The 18,475-nt window shown below is 40.8% G+C and overlaps 1 protein-coding gene across 1 annotated transcript in view; it reads left to right on the forward strand.

Annotated features, from left to right (window-relative positions):
* Positions 1-280: 280 nt before the first annotated feature.
* si:dkey-172j4.3 (diacylglycerol kinase eta) overlaps positions 281-18,475 on the forward strand; it is an 84,421-nt gene continuing 66,226 nt past the window's right edge. Inside the window, exons 1-3 of the mRNA XM_038731544.1 lie at positions 281-602; positions 1,791-2,192; positions 3,941-4,045. Coding sequence (XP_038587472.1) covers positions 2,100-2,192; positions 3,941-4,045 — 198 coding nt within the window. The 5' untranslated portion in view covers positions 281-602; positions 1,791-2,099. The remainder of the gene's footprint in view (positions 603-1,790; positions 2,193-3,940; positions 4,046-18,475) is intronic.

Genomic DNA, 18,475 nt, shown 5'->3' on the forward strand with positions numbered 1-18,475 from the left:
TAAAGAAACGCATTAACGTGATCTTAATCGATTTTTAATTGTTCAAATCAAAGCAACGCTGTAATAGACTACCATACTCGCCTATGTGCTCCTGATGTTGTCAAAAGCAAACTTAATCACACATTCCTCAAAAAGCCCCCTCACCCAACGGGATATATCAGTTAGCATCTGGTTGTTAATTGATGTTTCTGTGTCTCCTCCTGTGTGTATATCGGGCCCGTGCCTCCATCGCGCTCACTCCGGACGACGCGCGCATACGTGCGTGTGCGCGTTATTTGCTCTCCGTTTAACCTCGGAACAGCGATTCGAGGCGACTCGACACAACCGCTCGCGCTCTCTCTGTCTCTCTCTCCTCGCCCCCTCCTCTTCCTCCTCCTCCTCCTCCCTCCCTCCCTCCTCTTCCTACCTGATTCAGATCCGCTCCGACGCTATGCGTGTGACCGCGTCTCTCTCTGCAAGGCGAGCACCACCGGAGAGACCCGCACGCTGCCGCTGCTGACCGCCGGCTGACAAGCGACCCAGGCCGGGCAACAGGAGCGGGGAGACGCCGCCGCTGATTGACCTCCGCCGGAGGAGAAGGCGGAACAAATTAACGGGCAAAGGTAAATAATAGCCATATGTTATCGACACATAGGGGGCTTATTCGTGCAGAGCAGAGGAGGTGGCCGCGCTGAAACGGTGGCCGTCCAGGTCGCTGACAAATGTTTTTGCGTTTATGACAGCTGAACCTGCTGAGCCCGTTTGACAAATATACAGGAGTTAAATTGAATATTGCTGTTTATTTCCCGTGCCCGCCGAGAGCTCCTACAATAAACGGCGATATGGACGGAATGGATGATCAAGCTTGCTGAGGCGCACGACAGCCTGTTGTGCATCCGTTTTCCGTTTATTATTCATTTTTATTAGACCCGGAAGGCACAAAAACACAATTTAACAGACAGCAAACCCTCTTGTGTGTGCACGGCGTTTGTATACCAGTCTGTTTCTAAGATTTATGTGGGCAAGTTTTGGTGTCATCGGGGGGCGGCAGGGAAGTGAGATTGCAGACAGTTTTTTTTTTTTTTTCTGAATAACGTTGCCCACATCGTAATCAAGGAAACACACACGTGCGCGCCCGCCTGCACATACACACCTATCCTACATGTAAGACATGTCACTTTTTGGGCGACTTAATAACGCTGCATGCTTAAAGACGTCGGCTCAAATAATGTATGGCACTTAAATAGCGGCTGCTCCGCGTGCAAGAGCGCGTGCGTTAATGAGCATATGTTATGGCATGCAAAATGCAGGGTAATCTTTCTGTAAGTAATGAGCCATATGATGATCCATATAATGACCAACACTGTCATCATTACATCATCCTTGTACTGGGTTTGCCCCCCTTACCATAATGCTTCTCATTCATCTTCAGCATTGCCACCACCACAATCATCATCATCATGGTTTTGACTCTTGGCTAAAGGGTCGCTCTGTATCACAACTTAAAATACACAGGGCTGAACTGTAAAAACCTCACTGTTTTCTCACAGACGCTGGAAGAAGTAGAGAGGAACAGAGAAAGAGAAGTGGCCGTCATTGTCTCTAACTGAAAAGAGTGCGATGGAGGAGGAAGAAGAAAGATTAATTTCAGTAGAAGTAGTAGAAGGGAGTTGTGAGGGAGAGGCCATTGTTTATATGTTCCTCAACTTCCAGCGAGGGAGCTGCCAGTCCCCCTCTCTTTCCAAACAGCTATAAAAACTCCAGTGAGCTTTTCTCTCCTAATCAATAATTCATTCCTCCATCTTTTCCAGATTTGGCCCTGGATAAAGAGATCGGCAAGAGGACGAGTGTGGCGTCCCGGAGCCTGCTGTCCCATTCGTCACCCTCTCCTCTCTTCCTCTACTTAGCCAAGCTTTCACCTCGCCAAACTCCACACCTCCATCTTCCATCTCTCCCACTTCTCCTCTTTTATTCAGAAGTCCTCGTCGTCTTTTGCTGCCGGCAAACTTTGCAGCCATTTCCACATCTGTGTCTTCTCACTTTCTCTGTCCTTCTTCCCATCTCGCTGGTCTCTTCCCTATCTCTCTCTCCCTTCCTTCGCTTTCGACTGTGAGCTTTTCATGGCTTCTAAGCTAAACCCCAACGTCCTGTATGTGGCGGAGCACGGCGAGTCGCTGGGGTCGCCCCAAGCGGACTCTGAAAGGACTCATATTGTAAGTACTCTTTAATGTAGCTGCTAATTTGCAAAGCGGGGTCCAGCAAGGAAAAGTGTCCTATTCCTCTGTTATAAAACACCACTGATCAAATTTCTTTGCCCAAATAAAGGACATCGGTTTTACAGCTACATAGTCTAAAGGGCGAATATGGTGCCAGATTTCCTTTGCACTTATAAGAAACGTGCACAACTGAAGCTCTGCAGAATCAGAAAATCCTTCCTGCTTAATAAAAATCACTACTTTTGCTGCATTTGAAAACTTTTTAACAGCTTAATTTGACCAGGAGGGGTAATTAATTTAAATTAAAGGTTCACAATACCTGTTTATTTCATTCTGCAGAGGATACAATTCAGCATTCACATTCAACATTTTGTCTTTCTATTTTAAATGCCTTTAAAATAGAAAGACAAAACAAGCTGCTTCATCATTGGTGATTTCCCAGCATCTTAACATGACTTCATGTGTGGCACAGTTACTTCCCATGCAAGCAGTCGAATGTTCTGAGCACACAGGAAGTGTGAATCAAAACGTAACCCATGCGTTCATAAGATGGGCACCAGAATGAACAAGTGAAGAGTGAAGTCCATTCATTTCTGATAAAGTTAAGCAACAAGAGAGACTCACTGCACGTTTCCATAAGCATGTTGCTCAAGAATCGTTAGTGGTCATACTGTATTTATAGACGTCATAGTTTCCCTTTCGGTGTGTTTTATTTTTACAAGTAGTCGCTACAAGTTGCTTGCAAGAGCAAAATGGTTCCACAAAGTTATTCCCAATTATATCTTTACTTAATAAATTGAAATATTACAGGAACAAATCAATTTCTTAAAAAAATCCATATGAAAACTCTGCAGCAAGGCTTTAGCTACTGATGACGCAGAGGTTGTGTCCTTGGGATTTATTATGGGGAATATACAGACCTAAAAGTGCACGTGAGGCAGAAACCAGTATTTTTCCTTAAAGAATAGTGTGCTTTAATTTGAAAATTTAAAAGAACGGAAAAAACACCCACAAATAATTAGCAAAAACTTCACAGTTAACAGAATTGATCCCTGGTGTAGTAGAGAACAACCTGAGAACACCGCTTTTAGACCCTCATGTGAACACCTAAATGAATCAAATATGTAGAAATATCAAAATGGATGGATTTTGCAAACTTGAAGATCTCTTCTGAGGTATTTGGGGCTGCTTGAGCTTATGACCTCAGAAGTTCTCAAATCATGGCCACGCCTCTGTTTGGAATTAGTTATAGTTATGTAGTTAGATATTGACCCTTGTTCAAATCTTCACACCAGATCTCAAGAAGTTATTCATCGTTCATTATTTCTGCATGACAAAATAGCTTTTTGGGCACAAACGACATGTTCACAATTTAAAGGTTTTGGATAAATTTGACCCATTGTGTGCTGGTTGGCTATGACATGATGTTTCAAAGGCAGTCTAAAAGCAGGAAAAAACACAGTAAACTTGGTAGCTGCAGATCACTAAACCACTCACAGTCATTGGAATAGCATCCTTTCAGCCAAATCACATGCAACAAAGAAGAGTTTCCCATAAATCAACAGCTGAACTTTAACTGCTACACCCACAACATTTTACAAGGAGGAGATTTTGGTTACTGATGTCCTCTCACGTGAGATTTAGGTGGCAACAACCTCAAAACTCTGTACATTTGAGCTTCAAAGGGCTCCAATATCTGACACAACTTTTTAGTAATTCTTATTTTGTTTTCCTTCTTCTTCCAGGCTGGGGAAGCTGGAGAAGAGTCGTCAGACAGCGAGGGGGAACAAGAAGAGACATCGCACAAGTTGATCCGCAAGGTGTCCACCTCGGGACAGATTAGGGCCAAGGTAGGAAAAGAGAGAGTGAAGGAGGATGTGTGTGTGTGGAGGCTGGATTATACACAGTGTTCCCAAAGCTTCAGGAATATCACTTGTTAACTATCAGCTTTTTGAGAGGTTTGTGTTCAACACTGGGAAAGTCAGGAAACTGGCTTAAATCTTGTAAATGTCATATTAGAGAATTCTATTTTATAATTTATTCTTTCAACATTTTGTATTATAGATGTTGGTTTTCAGCTTTTTCTGGACATTTTAGACACATCAAACCACTTTTTATAGACACATTAAAACAGAACTTTTCCAGTGTAAAAAAGCAGCATTAGAAAACCAGAGAGGAATAAAATCTTAAGTAGTGCTTAGTGCTTTTGACTTAGTCAGGGAAAGTCATGGAAAAGTCATGAGATTTTCCATCAGGGCCACGCTGGGAGCCCTGATTAAACATTCGAGAAGAAGAGGTAATATAAACATTTAAACATCTCACTAAGGAGTGAGTGAGTGTGTTTGAAGCCATTTGAAGGACACTTGCCTTTTTCTGAGGCTGTAACACTTTACTTTCACACAAACTTTAACTCCCAACTTGTTAACTGCATCAGTCCATCCAATGAAGGATCTTTCACATTATCTGGATCTCCTCTCTGGTTGGTTGTCTCTGTCTTTATCAACACTTGTATGTGTCTGCTAAGATCAGCCGACTTCCAGCTCAGGCCCGGCCCCCCTTTACTGGCTGCATCATTTTCCTCTCTTGCCGCCACTGTGATGGCGAGTTGTTTTCAAATCTCCGATAATCGCACTCTCTTATTGGACTCCTGATAGCTGCTTATTAGCCTGTGGAATGTTTTACAGTTAGTTATTGACAGTTTGATATTAGCCTCTTACTGGCAAATACACTCACACCTACAAATCCGCCTCATTAGTTATTGATGGACACTAATATTTTCTGTCCAAACGCACAGATGACAAATTTCCAAATTATTATCATACACGTATGTGTGTGTGTGTGTGTGTGTGCTGAAATCGTTATCTATTACCTACATTGACAGTCAACTGTATATCGTGCACAGATCAATAGGAAACATTACACCCGGCCAACCCCTGTTGTCATGAGGATGGCATCCCATAATGCCACGTTTGTTCCTGGAGCAGATAATAATATTGGATATCAGTGCTAGTATTGATTAGATAACCTCATCGGGCACCGCCATAATGGGCTGTTGAGGGTTGTGTGCACGCCCCTATATAAGCGAATGAGAACATAGAGGGTTGTTATGGTTTCAGAGTCTCAGGGCAGGAATTATAGATTCTAAGAGAGCCATAGGAATAATAATTTTTTTTTTACCTTTAATCTACCACGTGTTGTTTTTGTTTCTGTTTATAACCAGTCACCCAGTACAAAATAAAGACGTGTTTTGTTTTTATTTTTCAAAAATCCTGCATCCATCATCCATGCTTCCTATTGGCTGAATGAAGCTGCTGCTGCCAGTGCTGGTTAACGTTCTTGGATTCACCAGCTGTCAAACAAATTTAACAATGTTGTTGTCCTGATTAGATTGTGTGTACCTACAGCCATGCGACTTAGATTAAGCTAGTCATTGATTCCAGGATTATGCTTTAGTGACAACAATGGCCTGAGCGGATTAGTGTGCTTGTGTACATGTGGGTGAGTGCATTTGTTTATTGGTGCGTGTGTGTGGGGGGGGGGGCGGGTGTTTTCTGTGTATCTGGCTGCATTGTGCTAAAATGTTTAGTGCTAAACAGCCTCTCAGTCCCCTGTCATGCGTTGCCTCCCCTTGTTTTGTCCCCCGCCTCTTACCATACTTGTTAGAGCGGCGCCTGTTGTTAAGAAGGTGCTAATTCTTATCAGCTGTGACATGGGATCCTGACACCATTAGATTAATTCAATTCCTCACCCACAAGTCTCCAAATAATTATACAGATGCAGTGATAGCCCTCAGAAGACTGGTGAAGTTGGTGTTGGCTGTAATTAAACCTCTTTTGGTTTAGAGACATGCTTTTTGATACTGGAGTATCAAGTCATAAAAACTCACTAAAGTCACTCTTTGTAGTCAACTCCTTTTGAGATTTTAGGATAAGTCATAATTTCAGACTGCATATTTATTTTTTTCAGGGTTTGAAACTTGCAGGGTGTTTTTTTTTATTTTATTTTTTATTTTTTTTTGCTGTATCATGTTAAGCCTTCAGTAAATGACATTAAAATCACACCCCTACCCTCTGAGGTTAATTTGGTAGGCAAATGTTCACACTGTAAATGTTATGTTGCTGCCGTTTTTATAGTCTGCACTGTAATCTTAGTGAATGTGACCTTGGAGTTCTGCAAATTGCCTGACTGTAAAACTCAGCCTATGTACTCTCTACTGACCCAATGGGATTTTAAGACCAATGCAGATTGATTTGCTGTATGGGTGTATTCTTGTCTTGATATCTTTGTAAAAACAAAAAAACTGTTTGAGTTTTTGACCCAAAAACTGTGTATATTATTATTATTACAATATTTTTTTGTCTTGCACCAGTTTGTACAGAGATTTAAGAACTCTACCGAACCCATCTCATAGCTGTATCTCATAGACTCTCATAGCTGTTATGTTTTGTTTTTGCTATAAAAAAAGGTCACAGTGCCAACACATGTAGGTTGTAAACCGCATATCCCCTCTACAGGCCGTTGTTGCATGTCGTATCTTTCTCTCCCCACATTTCCTGTTTGCCTCCCGACTATATTCTGTTGATATATTACTCAATTAAAGGCAAAGTTTCCCCATAACTAGAGGTGTGAATCTTCGCTGGCCTTACTATTCCATTACCATTCACCTGTCAGCAATCCCAATGCACAACGTTTCTCGATTCATCAAGTATAGTATCTTTAGTTTTATATATGACTGCACATGGCTACTTTTTCAGCAGTAAATAAAAGCAGTCAGCTAAAACTGAACTCAACAGTCCATAATCTAAAAAGCTAAATTTTTTCAATACCAGTATCTGTATGACCCGCTTTAGTAACCGCTCTCAGGTTAGGGCTGAACTAAGATAAAAAGTCGGCCCTGGCATTTTTGGCCCAGACTGTACCCCTCACAATCTGTCAAACACCACCCACCAGTACACTATATTTGCGGTCCCCTTAAATATGCGTACTGTACTATTCCACCAAACCACTACAAAGCTGAGTAGTAAGTCCTGTGGACAAGTGTACCAGTGCAAGTGGACCAGTCTACTCACTCTCTCCCTGGTAATCGGACTGGCTGTGGAGTACTCAGTATCCATACTCTTATTTCCACTACTACCTCAACATCCTGTCTTGACTAAACAATGGCATAGGCAGAGAAGGAGAGGCTATTACAGTTAATTGGGTTATTAACATGGTTATAAACAATGCATGTCGAAGTGTCCTTGGGCAAGATACTGAACCCCGAATTGGCTCAGTGAGTGAATGGTGAATGCAGATGAGTGGTCGATAAGACTAGAAAGGCGCTATACAAATACGGAGCATTTACATTCCCCACATGGCCAGCCACCTCTCCTCTTTCCATCTCCTGCTACCATTGCTGGTTATGGGCTGGTTGTTAGGTTGCTTTAAAAAAAAATATAAAGAAGCTATATGACCCGACCCCAGAGTGTGTTGGCCCACTGGAAAAATGGCTGGTACACAGAGTTGATGGCAAGGTTCTTGGCTGATTAGCTTTACTCGCTGTATTCTTTATGGTTTCAGACATTAGCTCCTGGTGACCCGCTAACGTGGTTCCTCAAATTCATTGCATTACCAAAGTATTTCATTTTATGTGGCAGATTGTACACATAGTGTACGTCTTGTCCAGTCCTTGCTTCCCAATGAGTTCATAAAATCTGAAATGTGCCCAGATGTCCCCTTTCAAAATACTGGGTGCATTTGTCATATCTTCCAACATCTAAAAGTAATGTTAGCCAAACGTTTGCCCTCAATTCAATGCCAGAGAACAACGTAACTTAACTTTATTGTCCAGCCGAGGCCACAAAATCTGCAATCAGCGTGAGTAGGCTATACTTTTGTGTTTGCTGCAAACTCCCGATTATGTTCTGTCACTGCATCGATGCAGAATATTCCACGTCCACCTTACTGTGCATTTTAGAATCGAGAAATTACCACACTTCCACCCATAACGTTATTGTGTATAAAGACACTGATACATTTTAAATGCCTGTAAAGCAAAATATTAGCTCAGATTTTATTAAATCAGCTTCAGTTTGAAGCAGTGAGAACTAAAAGTGAATAAAAATGTTAAAAATTGTGCTGCTTGTTTCTCTGATAGTTAATGTGTCGTCGAGTAGCATCAGATACTAACCAGATGCTGGAACATCAGATTTCATAGCAGCAGCGATAGTCATTGTTGAAATGAGGAAGTCAGTTTCTAATTTTAGTGACATTTATTCAAAATGTATGAAATGAAACTTTATTTAGTACCATTATCTACTGTTCACTGTAATAGTTTTGATTATAATCTTTGTTTATTATAATAGTTTAGGGTCTAAATTTACTAAACGGGTGGTCCTCATACGGTTAGAAGTCTGTGTGTTTGTTTCAACAAGTGCCCATTGCCATAAATCCAGAGAACATGCATCTCTACATATATACTAGCCAACCAGTAGCATACATTACATCTAGATATATGATGCTTTATTGTGGAAGAGCACAGCATAATTCACAGTCCAGTATAGGTAATCAATACAGTGATGGATCTGATAGCGAAAATAGCCATATTTCGAGCGGATTTTTTAGATCAATTTTAGGACAAATACCATCACTTAACATGCCAAAAGCTTTTGTTCATTAAATGTATGACCTTTAGACTAGTTGATCTGATGAGTTGGTTTACAGAACAGAGCAGGAACTGCGTATTCCAGTTACTACACGTGCATAGTTGCTATTGAAATTATCTTTCACTGCTATCCATGCCTGGAAACTATCCACTGAGCAAGATTAATGAACTTGATAAGCTGTGATAAGCTGCTTTGCTAAATACTTAAAATGTCAAAGTTTATTAGACATAGTCATCTTTGCTACATTATGTTGCTTTGGGATTTTCTTTGAAGTGCTTTAGCAGAATATGGAGCTTTTTTGAATTGTTTCATTATGTAGCCTGGTCACGACAAGAAGTGGCACAGAGAAATTTGACCGTTTATCTAATACATAATATGCTGTGATGTAGTTATTACTTGCAGGGTAGCTGGTAAACTACTGAAGCTGGCTGGCTAACCACTAACGCACTGGCCAGGTGGGAACATGTTAGGCAGTCACAGCAACATTACTTCACTGAGTGTCTATGTGTAGTATACACCTTCTTACCACTTTACTCTCAGAATTATACATGATACATAATTTAATTCAGTAAAGAGTTATGCTTGCTAAATGACTGTTGGAAGAGGATGGGGCGGAGGACAGAAAGCAAGCTTGCTAGCTTAGTTTGCAGGATTGCTAGCTTCGTCCCTCACGGCACAGTAATGCTGCTTTCGAATGGAATTTGTGAAGTTGTGGTTACGGTGGGATCATGTGCACGACATCCTTGGCAAAACAATTTAGCAAACTAGTGAGCAGCATCGATATAATGAAAAGATGAGACCGTTTCGGGAATATCAACATGTGTCTCAGACATACTATAAAATTTAAAAAAGATAAACCTCTGTATAACAAAAATTGCTATATTACCTTACCAACCACCGAAAATTTTCTTCCATGGCCATTTCTGAAAACATGAGAAAACGCATCACAACTCTTAAACTCTGACCTCTCAGAAAATTCCACTTCCAAGAACATGAATCCCACAAGAGGGTAGTGTTCTTTATATTAACTGTCTGCAAACCCTAACCCTTTTTGTTGAGCAGTTTATACCTCCACAGAGGGAGGGTTAGACTATTAATAATCTATGAGAGCGACCTCCATTTTGGTCTAGTCTCGCTCTTTATGTTCAGCACAGTCAGGAAGTGTTGCTATTGGTCAGTGGCTCAAACTCACTACAGTTGAATTTTTGCTTCGCTGTTGATTTTCCAGATTGCAGCTTAATTAGCATTTAAATGCGGTTGTGACTGTGCCTCTTTATGGCACTTCTGACTTGCTGATTGTATGGATGATCGACAACCAAATCTGAGCGTGGTGTTTAAATTGTGTAAGCAGCGTCTGGTTTTGCTACAGCAAGCAGTTAGCTTGTGGGAGACAGACATGTGATGTTAAAATTGCTGCAGTAGCTTTTACGTTGCACTCAGTCACTTTAACAGCGTCACGTGTTGTAGCAAAGTTCTGTAGTTGTGTATTTATCTTTTTAAATCAGCTTTTTGAATGAGTGACCAGGGAGCTCCTTTTGATTTCCTTACTTTCTGTTTGTCTTTTCTTCTTTTTGTCCTTCTCTCTCCACCTCCAGGCTCACTTACATAAGGTTCACACTCTTTCTTCTTTTCCCCCATCCTCTCCTTCCTCCTCCTTCTCCTCCTACTGTTTGCCTTGCTCTCATTTACTGTACAGAAAATAAAGGAGACACAGGAAGAGAATGAGGCGGAAGAGCAAACAGCTCCTGTGAAATGTGTGTGTGTGTGTGTGCAAGGCCCCACCGCTGTGGCTTTGAGTAGGCCGAACACGGCAAGCTGTAATGGATGTGCACATAAAAGTACACACACACACAGAAAAAGGCAGTCCCTTCATTATGTTTTCTTTCTATGTGAGGCAGGGTACACGAGCCGCCTCCTTTACTTTTTTTCTTTCTTCTACCTTTCTGTCGTCTTCTTCCCCTGTTTGTCTTCATTCTCTTACTCGCCCTGCACACTCTAATTTGTTTATTATTTTATTTTCATTTTTACATTGTTATTTATTTCTCAGCAGTTCTTTCCAACAGTTTCAAGACTTTTTTTCTACCAGCCATATGATTTTTCCTGTTAATTTTGTTTATTATTGTTCCTATTGTTCCATTTTTGGAGCATCAGCACCTCAATTCTATGAATCTGCTTTTTTTTGTCCTTGTGGCTTTTTATGTTGCACTTTCTGTCTTTCTAGCTTCCTTGTCTGTCAGTCTACGTCCGTTATTACACAATGATCAATATCTTTTAGACTAGGTAGGACGTGAAGAAAGCTTTTTACTAGTTTTTAAGAGTACATTTTCCTCTGATGGATATTTTTCAGATCATTTGTGAACGATTCAGTTAGTGAAAGATGCTTAAAACCTTGTACTGCTTACACAGTAGATGACGTTTGCTTCGTTGTTGAGCTCGATAGGTCAAGAATAAATTGCCAAGCTCATCTTTTAAGAAGACACGGACAAAAGGCCCTAAAAATGCCTTCTTTTTTCTTTCAAAAACCATCATATGATTTTTCCTATTCATTTCTAATTATTGTTCCTATTACCATTTTTGGAGCATCAAAACCTCAACTTTTTTTAAATGTGAGCAATCAATAAATCTGGACTTTTCTCTGCTTCTGAAGCAAACATTTTCCTCCTAAAATAGCAGAACCCCCTTCAGATTATATAACCAGTTATATTTCTGGCATTTTCAGTGGTGACCAACAGGTAACGCTACTTTTTTCTTTTTGTTCTTTGTTTCTCATTCCTGTGGATTTCCTGCACGGTGCTTTGGAATCAAACCCCTGCTATGTTTGTTATTTTATATTTGCATCTCGCTCCCTGTGCAGAAATCTGTGTGGGTGTTCACTGCAATGGAGATGAGGACGAGTTATAGGGGTGTGTGTGTGTGTGTGTGGGACGGTAAACAGAAATGGCTTGAGGAGAGTGTATGTGTGTGGGATGGCCAGTGTTGTGTGTGTGCTTTGATTTATGCCCTTAGCTTGATGTGATACAGCTGCTATAGTGTGTGGGTCAATACTGAGAGGGAGAGATGTGGAAAGAGATGAGGAGAGAGAGATGGAGATAGACAAAAGGGAGAAAATTAGTCAGTGAAAGAGGGAGAGAGATGGAGCCAGAGTGGAAAGTAGTGAGAGAGACAGAGCCATAGTCAGAGTTATATAAGAAATCCACACAGCAAACAGCAGGCTCTAATACCCATATTTACCCTCACAACAGGTTGGCAGGACTGTAGAGGAGGCGACCCGGCAATTTAAAATGAGTTGTTCTGTCGCTGGTACAAAGATTGCACAAAACACATTGTTAAGGTTAGGGCTGAACGATAAATCGTTTTCAAACCAAAATTGCGATTTGAAAGAACGTGATTAGCTAATCGTGAAGATGGCGATTAAAATGTTGGTAAATTATACAGCGCCTTTAACCCGTTTTAAACAGTCATGCTATTGAAAATTCATTCTGTTGTCGTCCTTGTGTGACAGATCTGCTCGCCAATCACAAGCGCCATGTGGTCCTACTCACCAATCAGAGCGGGCATAACAACAAACAAAACTAGAGGAAAACGTGGGATAGTGGCGCCAGCCGAACCGAAACAGGCTATGGCTATGCTGTGGTTTTGTCCGGCGTCAACTGCAGTGTTTATGCAGCAGAGTGTTTAGCCTACACGTTGTTAATATGTTGTTAATTTTTGATTTTGTGTTTCAACTACGGATAACAGCTTTCTGTGTACCTGGAGCACATGGAGCATTTCAGAATAGGAGCGTATTGCCTGTCTGATTTTGCTGAGTTATTCAGATTTTGATTATTTGTTCAGTTGTCCTTGATTTTTGTGCTTTTACTACGGTTAAGTATGCTACGTAGTTTTTGTTCTGTTTTAACTGTGTTTATTGTTGATGTACAATCGGGAGTCTGCAAAGGGTGTTTTTATTTTGAAAATCGACCGGATTCTTTATGCTTTATTCTGCTTGTGACATGGCTTCAGTCAAAAATAGACTGGCAGTGACTGGCAAAACTTCAGTAAAAAAAAATCGAATCACAATATCTGGCAGAAACATCGCAATTACATTTTTTCCCCAAGTCGTTCAGCTAAACAAACATGCTCACCACATTTTCTACCTCATAAAACATTTAAGAAGTCCTTTTTATTAATCTTTTAAATGGTTCATATTGGCTTCCTTCTTCTCTTGTTTTATTAACTGCCGCAGCTTGTTGATATGTGGAGTTAAATCACGGGATGTCACACATCTGTTCTCATCTGTTTTTTAATGACAGACGGCCGCTCTTTGAGGTAAATGTCAGATTTAGGTTATCTGTGGATTTCCATTAGCTTCCATAAAGTGGATGCTAGTCTTGAGGCTTCTGATTGGCTCCCAGTTATATTGGCTATAGAGAAATGTTAGCTTAAACTTAGCTGTGTTCCCACGTGGTGAGTCTTTCATTATAAACTGGAGACGCTATGTGGGATGTAAAAATAATGTTTTTCAAACAGATGTTTAGCCCTTGGACCTGAACACCATTATGAGAGTGCAGCGTGAAACAATAACAGTTCCATATCATCACTAAATGAACTGAAACTTCATCAACTTGTTAGTTAGTCAATGTTGACTCATTATGTTCTCATTTCTGTACAAACCTCCTCCATGAAGCAGTGCAAAGGAGCCAAAGTTAGGAACATATGATTCAGAACAAAGGCAGCAGTTTGTGTCGCTGTAGTTGTCTTTAACGCTTTTCACTAACTCTAAACCCCAATTTTTGAGCATTAATAACAATATCTAGTTGTTTGGGCAGTGAATAAACATTTAGTTTTTCATAAAAAGCTTTTGTCCTGATCAATATTAGCAGTTCTACACATTCATTCAGATTCATTAAAACCAGCATGCCCCAGATACATATCCAACTCCAATACTACTGCTTGTATTTTATTGGTAATCTATGGTAAAGCGGCTAACTTGCCTTTGATCCACAATGGGCACAGCGTGTATTATTGATTTGTTACAATGAAATTACTCTACATGGGCTGTTAGCAATACATGCATGAGTGTATTCAGCCGTGCACATTGACTCTAAAAGTCGGTCTGTCTCCCTGAGTGACTGGTGTTTTGTTAACTGGAGCCTTCCAACTCCGTTTCTATTGATCTGACCTCATGTTCCCCCGAGACGTCACACCATCCGACGAGGGGACTCTACATAGTCAAGAAAAGCAGTAAATCCTCAAACTCCACTTTACATTCAATGAAAGTAGGAAGTCCTTAAAAACACTGAAGACAAGAGGTTGCGAGTCCAACCGTTCATTTTCATGCTCAGAAAATCTCTTAAAGCGTTTCCTCTACCAAAATGACCAGCAGTTTGTTAAAAACGTCAATGTTTTTTTATTAAATTGTGTGACAACAAACATTTCCTCAGACAAGGTATCATTTTCAAATCATGAAGACCTCATTTTGGAGGAGGAACTCGCTATAATATAGGATGTTCTTTGCTACTTCACGATATAGAAATAAAACACTGAAATGTTTTTTTATAAGCAAAATTGGAACTGACTGATAAAATTTAGTCCATTTGAAATAATATGTATATAATATGTACAAACTATGTAACAACTCAAAATGCTTTCTATAGTTTTTTTTTAAGAGGGGTGAGGGGGAGGGGTAAAAGTGGTTTAACGCCTCACGTCACTTCCCATCCCTTTTTTTTTTTCTACCCTCTTTTGAATGTTTATCTTTTGTGTCCCACCTTATTTTAATTCCTTACTTTCATTGTCGCCACCTGGTTGTGCTTTATTCCTCCTTCCTTGATCTGTAAATGCTCCCTCTCTCTTCTCTGACCTCCACTGTTCGTCATTCCATCCTCCTTTTCTTTGCTTTCATCCTGTCCTCCCTTCATCCACCTCCTCTGTTGCTCAAAACCTCTTGTATTGTCTTTTCAGCCACCGTCTCTGGGTTTCTATTCGATGAATTTGCTTTTTTTTGTCCTTGTGGCTTTTTATGTAGCACTTTCTGTCTTTCTAGCTTCCTTGTCCGCTCACTTTCACAATCAGCCTATGTCCTTTGTTACACAATGATCAATATCTTTCAGACGTGAAGAAAGCTTTTTGCTAGTTTTTAAGAGTACATTTTCCTCTGATGGATATTTTTCAGATCATTTGTAAACGATTCAGTTTGTGAAAGATGCTTAAAACCTTGTACTGCTTACACAGTAGATGATGTTTGCTTCGTTGTTGAGCTCGATAGGTCAAGAATAAATTGCCAACTTTTAAGAAGACACGGACAAAAGGCCCTAAAAGTATAATGAAAAGTTTTAACGATCTGCAGTGCAATGACAACCGAGCAAAGTCTGTCTGCTGATGAAGGCCTTGAGTTGAGATGGGTTTGTCACTTGCGATGCTAACTCTTCACTTGCAACCTCCAGCATAGAATCTGGCAAAGCAACGTCCGTATATATGGGAAAGCAGCACGAGCCTCCTTAAGCTTTCCAAGGGAACTCTTCTCTGTAAGTCTGACCAAGAAATGAGCTCGCTCATTTAACTATTGTATCTAACTGCATTACGATGTACTTTTCTGTTTGCCCAACTAGCTGCCTATTGCAAAGTTAGCATGACCCATTGCCAGGATGGACTCTATGATGAGAAAAGGAGCCAGATTGCAAAATAGTTTGTTTTGGCAACCTTCTCCAAAGTGCAAATTTGTCTGCTCCATTTTAATGAGGGGCCTCTCTGAGAGGTTAATTAACCAAGGGATTACTTAAACTATGTCTTCTATCTGTCCATAGTATTGTTGAAAGATAAGAAGTTGGGGGAGAAATATAAATGTCAAACAAAAACATTTGCAGAAAATCACTAAGAAGTCCCAAAATGTGTGTGGACCAGGTGTAACTGTTGACCCCTGGGAGCTGCAGGCTTTTGATTTTGTTCCAGATATGTCTCTCATGTTTCACTTCAGTTTCCAAAGCTGCTTTAAAGACACTACTTTGTCTTCACTTCGTTTTGTGAACATTTTGTGTCGCATGTGAGGTTGAAGTTGTCTCTCGAACACTTGCCTTTTTTCACTTTAAAGAGCCTCACCTCAAACGTCACATCATTCTTCTTCTGTGGGTTTTGGAACATGATCGCAAGAAAGATTTATATCAGCAGCAAAAGGCTGGTGAAGTGACTTTGGGTGAGTTTACTTGCCTTTCGTCCTTGTATTGATCTCTCTCCATCACTCTTGTCCCCCCCACCCCCCGCTGCTGTTTTTTATCTCTGAGTCTTCCTCCTCTAGTCTGAACCTCCCATTCTTTTCCCTCTCCATCTTGTCCTGTCATTCCTCCTCCCTCCTGTGTCTGCAGAGTCTAAACCGCCGTTAGGCTTCAGTGTGCAACAGGCCATTAAGGAAAGTGTGTGTGCTTGTGTTTCATTGTGTGTGAGACACAGAGATACAAAGTTGATGAGTTATCTACAACGGCTGTGTCTAACATAGTGACACTCACTTTGGAAATGTGCTAATGATGAGGAGACGACAATATCTTGTGTGTGTGTTTGTGTTATCACTAATGAGAGAACACGTTTCAGTTTTGACAGGTGTGCATTTGTCTGCGTTGTCTATATGTGCTTGTATGTGTGTAAAGCTGCTAACGTGCTAATGTGTGTTATCAGTCAGTGGAAGGTGTGCTTGTGTGTCTGTGTACTGTTCATCACGTCCTTGTCTCTCTCTCGCTCTGTGCTGTCGGCTGGTTAATGGAGACTGACGACAGAAAACTTGAGTTTTGCCGTGCTGACTCCTGAACTCATATCTGTTCTGTGTCAGAGAGTGATGATATTCACTCAGCTAGTTCAGTACTTAGCTATTATGAGTAAGGTAAATTTTCTTATAGTTTCCTATAACGTCTGCAAATGCTTCCGTCATTTGTCCTCTAACCTCTGCACTTAAAGGTGCTATATGTCACATTTAACATTATATAACCATGCTGTGACCATAAAGTCAAAACACAGTGATAACCGGGCACCATGTAAGTGTGTTTGCATCAGCTGTTTTATTGGGTTAGGGGAAGAAGAAGACAAGTCGCTGTTAGAAGCAAAATTTGACAAAGTGCAATCAGTGAATAAATCCTCATGTACATGAGGCGTGCGACTCAAATGTCACCCAAAATAGTGTCAGATACATCAGAATTATGTGGGCTGATCAAACAAACATAAACATGTGTATATCCATCACGTTGTTTCACCACTGTTTGAGGTTTGACTGGAGCTCTTTTAATTTCGCCGTCTTGTTGGGCCCTCTTCTTCTAAAATGGCTAAACTTAGCGCCCAGCTCCTTCGCTCACCGCTAGTGGAAGAAAAAAGCACATTAATTTGCATTTGTTTTTTGCAGATTGGGTTGTAGTTTGCCCTGCATTTTCTGTAAACCTGGCTACTGTTGCAGTCATGAACAAGCGAGGTCTACCTAAGACCTGACTTGGGTTGTGTAGTTGCATAAAACGCTGGGCTTGTGTGTGGTTTGAGGTTTGGTTATTTTGTTTAAGAAATCTCTCTCTCTCTCTCTCTCTGTGTTTGTGTAAGAAGTCACCTGTTTTAACTTCATGAAAGTAAAAATTGTACATTGTTATAAAGACCAACTCTAGAAAACTGTATGACACATGCAGCTGAGAACACTTGAATTGGGATGCAGTAACACTGCATGAGACACAGAGGCCACAACATTTCCTCTGATGCTCTGCTGCTGTCACTGGGTGCAGTTTGTCCCGTCAGTGCACACATTCACACTCTTCTCATTGCTTTGCATTTCTTCTTTCCCAGCTTCCCTTTTTTTTAAAATTGTTCTTTTTCTTTTCCTTGTTTTGGTTTTATGACTCTGTGAGCGTCTTGTTTTTCGTTAACCCTGCTATCTCTTCATCTTTCTCTCTCTCTCTCTCTCTCTCTCTCTCTCTCTCCCCCCTCCCTGTGGCCAAAAATAGACTCAGTCTTGGTTTTTGTCAGCCTCTCTCTCTTCTTCTTCTTGAAACCTCTTTAACAGGAAGCAAGATACTGTCACCACAACACACACACACTCACACAAACGTGCTGCTTTTGCAATACTGCTGTCCTGAGAAATCAGATAAATTTCATGATGCAGCTTGCAAAGTCAAAGTTGTTACGACCTGTGTGGTTGTTGTTGTGTCTTTTTGTGTTTGTGTGTGTCCAGGAGCCGTCACACGTCCTGACTTGGAAGTACCGCATGACGAGTAAGAGTCTGAGTCAGCAGCATGAAAAAAAACACATCTGTTAATGACACTTGATGTAAGGCCTGCAGAGTGAGTGTGTGTGTGAGAGAGAGAGTCAAAGACAGAGATGGAAAGAGATGATGTGTTCGGTGTTTTTCACACCAGCTCTAACCACTACACTTCCACTAGTACATTTCCTGTACTTACAGTAATTAGAATTACTATGATTATTTTTACTGCCTACCTGCTGTGTTGTCCTGTTTACAGCTGCAGAGATTCAGGTCTTGATTGTGGTACGTCTTGATTGATTATGTGAAGGTTATAACTTGGGCTTCAACCGGAGTGCTTGACAGACCTTCCAACAGAATCCAAAACCTCTTCCCCCACACCTTTTGGACTTTGAACGTCCACTTCACGCAGCGACTGGTCAGGTGTTCCCTGGCTC

This window comes from Micropterus salmoides, unplaced genomic scaffold (genome assembly GCF_014851395.1).
Source record: "Micropterus salmoides isolate LMB-PRFRI ecotype aquatic unplaced genomic scaffold, ASM1485139v1 Ms_hic_scaffold_2, whole genome shotgun sequence".
NCBI classification, from domain to species: Eukaryota; Metazoa; Chordata; class Actinopteri; order Centrarchiformes; family Centrarchidae; genus Micropterus; species Micropterus salmoides.